The sequence below is a fragment of the Paramormyrops kingsleyae genome, chromosome 3 (assembly GCF_048594095.1).
Source record: "Paramormyrops kingsleyae isolate MSU_618 chromosome 3, PKINGS_0.4, whole genome shotgun sequence".
NCBI lineage: Eukaryota > Metazoa > Chordata > Actinopteri > Osteoglossiformes > Mormyridae > Paramormyrops > Paramormyrops kingsleyae.
In genome coordinates this window covers 5,536,066-5,544,038 of record NC_132799.1, presented here as the reverse complement: position 1 = coordinate 5,544,038, position 7,973 = coordinate 5,536,066, and the positions used below count along the sequence as shown (strand labels likewise).

The 7,973-nt window shown below is 50.4% G+C and overlaps 1 protein-coding gene across 2 annotated transcripts in view; it reads left to right on the top strand.

Moving 5' to 3' along the window:
- The first annotated feature begins 2,092 nt into the window (after positions 1–2,092).
- disc1 (DISC1 scaffold protein) overlaps positions 2,093–7,973 on the top strand; it is a 32,934-nt gene continuing 27,053 nt past the window's right edge. Inside the window, exons 1-2 of one of the 2 annotated variants that reach the window (XM_072709482.1) lie at positions 2,093–2,950; positions 6,730–7,661. In XM_072709482.1, the coding sequence (XP_072565583.1) occupies positions 2,857–2,950; positions 6,730–7,661 (1,026 nt within the window). In that variant the 5' untranslated portion in view covers positions 2,093–2,856. Of the gene's footprint in view, positions 2,951–5,010; positions 5,514–6,729; positions 7,662–7,973 lie in introns of those variants that run through there. The other variant, XM_072709481.1, reaches the window with a different exon arrangement.

The window sequence follows — 7,973 nt, the reverse complement described above, 5'->3', positions numbered from 1 at the left end:
CGCTGTAATTCATTCCCACGATATATTATAACGAGGTCACGATATGCCCCATTTTTATCATTAATATATTAAATATGTTTAGCTATAGCTAACATTATGTGATGGGACAGCTTAACCGTCATCACTTTGACAGCTTTTTTTTAATGGTTGCTGGTATCATTTAAATTGTAATTTAAACAATCATTTAAATGACAGTTTATTTATTGAATATTGTCACAAAACACCCTCCATCTAGTGTCTGGTTACCGCCGATTAGCTCGATTGTGTTGCAGACACATCTCAGGACTGTCCACGGTCTTATGTAGGCCGACACCTGCATGATGGCTGTAGGAGAGCGTCCTTGCAATAAAGCTCACGACTCGTAATGCCGTTCACTAGGTTTAATACAGAAAAACGGAGAGGTACGTGTTCACCTCTTCGACCCCCGCTATGCTATATATCCCACGATTATTTAAAGGTTATAGGGCTCTTTTGCCCCCCTTGACCTAAGACCCAGGGACAACTGACCCAGTTCGTGAAATTTCTCCCCTGCTAGACATTCTATGGTCAACTGTAAGTGGTATTATTGCAAAGTGGAAATGTTTAGGAACAACAGAAACTCAGCCACGAAGTGCAGACCACGTACAGTAACAGAGCGGGGCTGTGGGGTGCTGAGGTGCACAGTGCGTAAGAGTCGGCGATGCTCTGTTGACTCAGTAACTGGAGAATTCAAAACTCTGGCATTAACCTAAACACAAAAACGATGCCGGGAGCTTCATGGAATGGGCTTCCATGGCAGAGCAGCTGCATTCAAGCCTCACGTCACCAAGCACCAGGCCAAGCATCGGATGGAATGGTGTAAAGCACACCGCCACTGGAATCTGGAGCAGTGGAAATGTGTTCTGTAGTGTGATGCTTCTCTGTCTGGCAGTCTGATGGCCTAGTCTGGGTTTGGTGGATGCTAGGAGAATGTTACCTGCCTGACTGCATTGTGCCAGCTGTAAAGTTTGGTGGAGGAGGGATAATGGTATGGGGTTGTTTAGCAGGGGTTTAGCTAGACCCCTTAGTTCCAGTGAAGGAAACTCTTAATGCTTCAAGACATTCAAGACAATTCTAGCAAGACATTTTGGAGAATTATATGCTTCCAACTTTGTGGGAACAGTTTGGGGAAGGCTCTTTCCAGTTCAAGAGTGACTGTTCCAGTACACAAAGCAAGTCCATGAAGACATTGTTGGGTGAGTTTGGTGTGGAAGAACTTGACTGGCCCACACAGAGCCCTGAACCTCAACCCCATCGGACACCTTTGGGATGAACGAGAACAGAGATTGCAAACCAGGCTGTCATGTCCAACATCAGTGCCTGATTTCACAAATGCTCTTGTGGATGAATAAGCAGAAATTCCCACAGACGCACTCCATAAACTTGTGGAAAGCCTTTTTAGAAGAGTGGCAGCTGTTATATCTGCAAAGGGGGGACCAGCTCCATATTGATGCCTATGGGTGTAGAATGGGACGTCATAAAAGTTCTGTAGGTGAAATGGCCAAGTGTCAATACTTTTGTCCATATAGTGTATTTTTAGGCAAACAACGTATTGTGCGGTGTAAAACAAATGGGTACAACAGCATTCTCTCATGGCGGCAACATGAACGTCCTGTCAGGATGGTTTAATTAACAGCCAGCATATTTCATATGCTTATCATCAATCCATGCAGGTCTGCTTCCTACCACGCCCACGACAGACAGCTGAACCGGTTCAAGGTGAGCTACTGCACTTTGATTGCAGGTGTGGTCTCCAGATAATCACCCAGCAGAAGGTGCTCGATGTGGTACGGCGTGTTCTTTACACGCTCAGTAATGTCAATGTACCGCCACAGCGACCACATTTAAATGTCTCCTAATTGTCCAGTTTAGTTTCCATAATATCCTTTAATTCAATTAAATTCAATTTATTTATCTAGCGCATTTTCACAATAATATGTTTTTTATTAATGTCTTGATTGACCTGACCATTATGTTCCCGCCTATCTGCGGTGGGCGTTATTCCGACACAGAACGGTTTACATACATTACCCAGAAACTACTGAAATGTGAAACTGGAATTGGTTATGGAAAGCGGTCGTTTTTTTTTTTTTTTTACACTTTTTTTTTTTCTTCATCAACCGAGAAGGAACTACCAGGAACACAAAGTACAGCTACAAAGGCAAAGCAATACCCGATAGATTTAAAGAGAAGGGACCGGGATATAGAAGGAGGGTATTAATTACAGCACCTATAGTGAAAGCTGCTGCTTAGCCGATCGGTGAACCCCGCGGACAGCGGGAGTCGGTTTTCACCAGATCAAGGAGGAGCAGGATCTTTGCCCATTGCAACAGGAGACATAACGGTGTATCACCGCCACAGTAATTAAAGGGGCCTGTTTTCCCCCCAGAATCCCTTGGATTGCATTACTTTTTTCCTATTTGAATAGTCACTCCCTGAATATTTCGTTTTCTTTTTAGGTTTTCATAATGTTAGGCTGTTGATGAAAAGCCTTCAGTCCTGCGGGGATTAATATGACGTTGCCGATGTTTGCGACGGGGGAACGGGAGCCGGTGTGGGAACGGGAGCCGGTGTGGAAACGCGGCTTGTGGGGCCGCATCGCATAAGCGACCCGTTAGCAGCCCCCCCTCACAGAAACGGGAGGCGTGTGCTTTGGAAACAGTTTTGAAGGGAAACGCTTTCTCCAACGAAACGGAAATGACTTCAGCTGGAGGAACGGAGATCTGCCGCTTTGTTTCGGCCGAGGGGCAGTCCGTGTTTGGGAAAATGTCACATCTCACCCAGCTCGCCGTCTGAAGCGTCTGGACCGTGGGGTGGTTTACATTCTTACCCGAAGCCATGTTTGCCGGGATGGTACGGCTGGGGACGTGGCCCCCGAACGCCTCCGGGGCTGACAGCGCTGCCCTCCCGCCGCACCCGGAGATGAGGAGAGGTAAGCATCAATCCTGTACAAAATACCCACAAAGTGTCTGAAAGTAGCAGGAAGCCTATAAATGTTAATAAATGCTATTTGTGATCAGCATGACTATCACCGTCTAATGTGACACTGACTAGTTGTTAATCATTATTCCATATAACACGTGTCAGTGTAGCATGCATATTGTTAGATTTTTTAAAATGTATATCGTTTAATAACATTCATAAATTTGCCTGTATATGTATACCTATTTAGTTTTAAAGGTCTTAGTTTATTATTTTAAAAGACCCGTCCAAAAAGTTGTGATCTGATAAGTTATACTGGGACTTCAGTAATTGTTAAACAAATCTGCAGTTTTAGGGAAGTAATCTAAGCTTTGGAGTTGCTGGCGTGTTAGTGCCGGGCAACTTTCCCTTAAAATCTCCCTTAATGCGTTGATTACATTCACGTGACGTTTTCCATTATAGTCTAAATCTCATGAATGTGTTTGTTCGCCGCAGCGTTAAATCCGTGTTTGGGTTCAGTTTATTAATTCAGCGTCTTCATTACAACAATAATAAAACGGCTTATTTACTCCCTAAACCGACTAGTCGGCGAAGCGGAACTGTTTCCGTACCGGCGGCCTTAGACATGGATGTGGTGCAGAAACCCGTGATTCCTGCACCGAACAGGCATCGGTCCAAACGCTCCGCTTAGACTATTATGTAATGGTATTTCCTCCGATGTCCCTTCATACACATGAAAGTAGACTGTATCAGCTTTGTTTTAGACTATTAAGAATTGAAAATGAGTTTTGATAAATGTGCTCACATCCGAAAAATCGTTAGTTTTATACAAAATTAACAAAATGGCTATTTGGATGGCATTAGTAATAAACAGGATGTTTATTTAAGAAATTTTAAAATATAACCGGCTTTCCGCTGCACTGTTTATGCTTTACACTGTGTTATTCGCCCTGCTTCTTGAGGGATGGAGGCACTTGGGCGCGATATGTTCTGTGCTGAGCACCGAGCTGTGAAGTGATCGACAGCAGGCCTGTCTGGCATCCCAGGGATCTCACATCTCAGGCTGTGTAGCCCAGCCTAGCCCCCCCCCCCCCCCGTCAAACACACACACACACACACACAAAAAGCCTAGTCAAAATGTCTTTTCAATCTCAAATGGCCGATCTTTTTATTTTCTTATGAACTTCTGCCAGAGGATGTCCAGACCTGTGCGAGTACTTCCTGGCCATCTGTTAACACGGTTCCCTAAACAAAAGGTCTGAACTGTAGCCATTTTGTGCAGTAAACATTTCCGTGTTTGTTTGCCATTGATGTAAAGTTCGGAACAGTCGAAACAAACTTTGTGTCCAATATCATTCGTGTGTGCAGCTGTTTTGGATGCATTTCTTGCATGTGTGACAGTAACAGGTGGGGCGGTAATGTGTGGCTATGGGACACGCCAGATGTCCCAGGGAATGATAGGATGGCCAAGCCCTGAGCTGTCATGGTGCTCTCCTGAGCACGGGGGGGGGAGTCGCCATGGAGATGCAGTTTTGCTGTTTACTTTCAAAGTCAGCCTCCGCTCTGCTCTGCACGCGCTGCCTTGGTAACGGTTTGCGCGGTTTGATGGCGTTCCAGCACGGAGCCCGTATGCTGGTCCAGTCGCTCCCCAGCTGCTCAGGGTTCGGGATCGTGGTTTGGCTCGGGGGAGGGAAGTGTGTGTGTGCTGTAGGGAAACTGCGGACATGAGTCACCGGGGACATCGGCTTAAAGAGGCGGCCATGGTAATGTTCTGTTGATGGTCAGCAAGGGTGTTGGTGATCTAGTGGTTAGGATGCTTGCCTCTGGACCAAGAGATCATGGGTTCGAGTCCCACCTTTGACATCATTAGGTCCCTGAGCAAGGTCCTGCAAGATGAGCAGTTGATCAGGAAGGCACCTTCTAAGGGCATGAAATTGGGTGGTGAATAATTTTTCTTTTTTGGTTGGGGGGGAGGGTTAAGCTTGCTAAGGGTGTCATTTGGGCCGAACTGCTATTGCGCTACCTCCCCCCCCCCCCCCCCGTCTGTTGGTGATGTGGCAGTGTTAACATAGGTGCCACCTTCAGCAGACCTTCACAGCACCTTCTACCCTTTGAAGTTCTTCTGGCATCCTGGACCAGGCCTCCTGTCCTGCCCTGCATTTTCCGGTAACGTTAGAGCATTGAGGCTGTGGTGGAGGTGTGGGGAGGAGGTGCAAAGCGCCCTCGGAGGAAGTGAGCGCTCCGCGTGACCCCCCCACTGCCGCTTCTGCTTGCAGGAAGGACAGATGGGGGGGGAAAAAGGGGAAGGTTTGGCAGAAATATGTACAGCTTTCACTTCCTGCGCTGCGATTCGCTGCTCTTGACGTGCGGGACGCCGGGTAGCCGCTGCCTTTGCTGACGCTCCGGTGGGGCGACACGGGGGAGCCCCTGACGCCCTTCGGCAAGCTCACCACTCACCTGGACCGCCGAGCGGGTCCGGGGACAGCCTGTGTAACCACAGGGGGCCCTGAAGAGTTGCCTCTCTGCGATCCCCGTGGAGGGGGAGGGGCTGACACACTACAGGACACGGAGAAGTGAGTCTGTGTCGCTTGTCTGACGTTAAAGGCGGCAGTGCGGGGACCTGAAAATACCATAACTGGGGCGGGTCCGTTTTTATCGAATCCCAGCGAGACTCTCTGACTGGGGCTGTAACAGGACGCAAAGCAAGACACAATGGGGGGTGTCTCTGGCATTTCCTTTTTCCTAAAATGGAAAGAGTGGCTCTAGGGTAATCCTATTCGGGGGGGGGGGGTGCTTTTTGGGGTCTAATTTGCCTGGCATGTGTTTTCCAGATCAGGTTTTGGTGTGGGGCCTGTGGTTTGGTATCCACTGAGGGTGTGTCTTTGATGGGGGAGGGGGGGGTGCCGGCTGGTCTGGGGGGGGGTTTGCTGTGACGTCTCGCCCCACAGGATGAGCTTCCTGTCGTGTGGCTGTCTGAGAGATCGTTGCCCTCCCAGTGCAGCGGACTGGGAGCGGCTGTGGGGTGCGTTTGGGGGTCTGTTAGTCGTCGCTGGCTCGTGTGCCGGTCACCAGCGCATCACAGGGCTTCTCTGCAGCCGCCACCCCCAGCTGTGACTGTGGTGACAGTGAATGATCCCTCTGTCCCCTTCCCCAGCCCACCCCCAAAGCCATAGCGGGTCTTATCCCATGTCTGTGGCTCTGAATGGCACTGCTGTTCTCATGGGGGGTGGTGGCGTTTGGGGGGGAGTAGATGGTGGGGAAGCTCAGTGGAATGTCCCTGCTATTTTCAGTGTTCCCAGGTGAGACATGATATTATCTTAGGAGAGGCAAAGGGGAACTGCACACACACACACACACACACACCGCACACCGCACACCACACTACAGGATGTTACGAAACAAACACGCAGATGGCACCTTCCCACTAAAACCAGGAATTCATCAAACAAAATACTTCTTGGTCCCTGCTGTCTGCTTGCTGAGGAGAGCAGTGGAGATGTTCAGATGGCTCTGGGATACGGAGTCCCATCCCTGCCTTTAGGGTCCTTACACAGGCAACGGGTCCAGGGTTCGGGAAATGCCGTTGTACCTTTGGAGAAAAGTGGACTCGCCGCAGGTAACCATGGGCGACATCTGAAACTGGATTTTGGGGCCGGTTGAGTTTGGATACTGGTAAATGTAGAGGTCGGATTGTCTCTTAGTGTCCCGTGCTGTTGTGTGCAGCTACGCCTGTTTCCTTCACAAAGCACTGCTTGTCCCAGCCTGACTGATAGTTAATCCCTCTCGCAGCAGGTGGTCGGGTCACGGTGCCAGCAGGTCGAGGCTCCCGAAAGAGGCTTCCCAGGAGGCCGGGGTATATGAGGCCGGATCTGCATCGACATTCATGGAGTGCAATCGAAGGGGAGGGCCAGAGCCTCAGTTTGACCAATGGGGAGGCTTGCCGCGCTGTGAATGACAGCCATCGCACTGCTGTGCAGTCCGGCCCACTGAAGCTGACCCATCCTCCTTCCAGTGAAGTCTTCAAGCCCAGCCTGTGCCTTAACAGTGGGATTTCACTCTCCACAGTCCCCCAGGAGGCCTGCAGGCCTACCCCCAGGGAAGCACCTAATCGGGGGTATCACCTGGGCCCTCATTCTCCGAAACCCGTGAAGGATATTCAGAGCTCACCTCATCGGGAGCAGTTTAACTCCAGTTTCAGCTTCATCAGACTCTCTCTTAGTGGCAGCCAAGGGATGGATGCTTGTCCAGGTTCCCCTGCACGATCAGAACCCATATCGGTCCCCCCGGCCCAATCAGCACCTGTGTGTGTTTCGCTGGGCCAATCAGGACCCGTCACTGATGTCAGTGGCTGCTCGTTTAGACTCTCAGGTTCCCAGCCTGCTGCCTCAGAAGCAGGTGGGACTCCGAGGCGCTCATTTAGCAGAGATTTGTGGGGAGGGGCTGTGGTCCTGCCATGCAGTGGTCCGGGATGCCTGGCCGGTGCGGCCTCAAGCTCCGCCCACTCCAGGGACTGTCTCCCTGACTCCGACGCCGGCTCTGTGGATGCCGAGGCCGCCTCCTCCCTGTCGGCCGACTCCTCCTCTGACTCCACCTCGGGCTCCTCCGTCACCTCGGGCTACGAGAGCGCCGTGCCCTGCGGTGACCGCGGCTGGGAGGCCCTGGCCAAGAAGTACGAGGGCGTCCTGCAGAAATGCCTGCAGGGAAATCAGACCAGTGCCAAGGTGGGGAGCCGAACACGGGGTCGCCCCGGCTAATCCGCCCCACCCTCCTGCATGCGGAATGTGTAACACGCATGTCATTAAACGTATCTCTCTGTTCATCCTCTAACCCATTATGCAATACAGCATGGTGTTGGTTTAATATCTTGTATCTGCTCTCCATAGTGATTATCTTGTAATCGTGTACCTGATTATCAGTGTCCTGGGAACCAAAGTGCATGCACGGGCAGGTTTGTTGTTGCTGGGCCCTCCCCTCTTGTAGTAACTGTCTGTGGCCAAAAGGGGGCCCCCAAACCTTGGGTGATAAACGCTGCT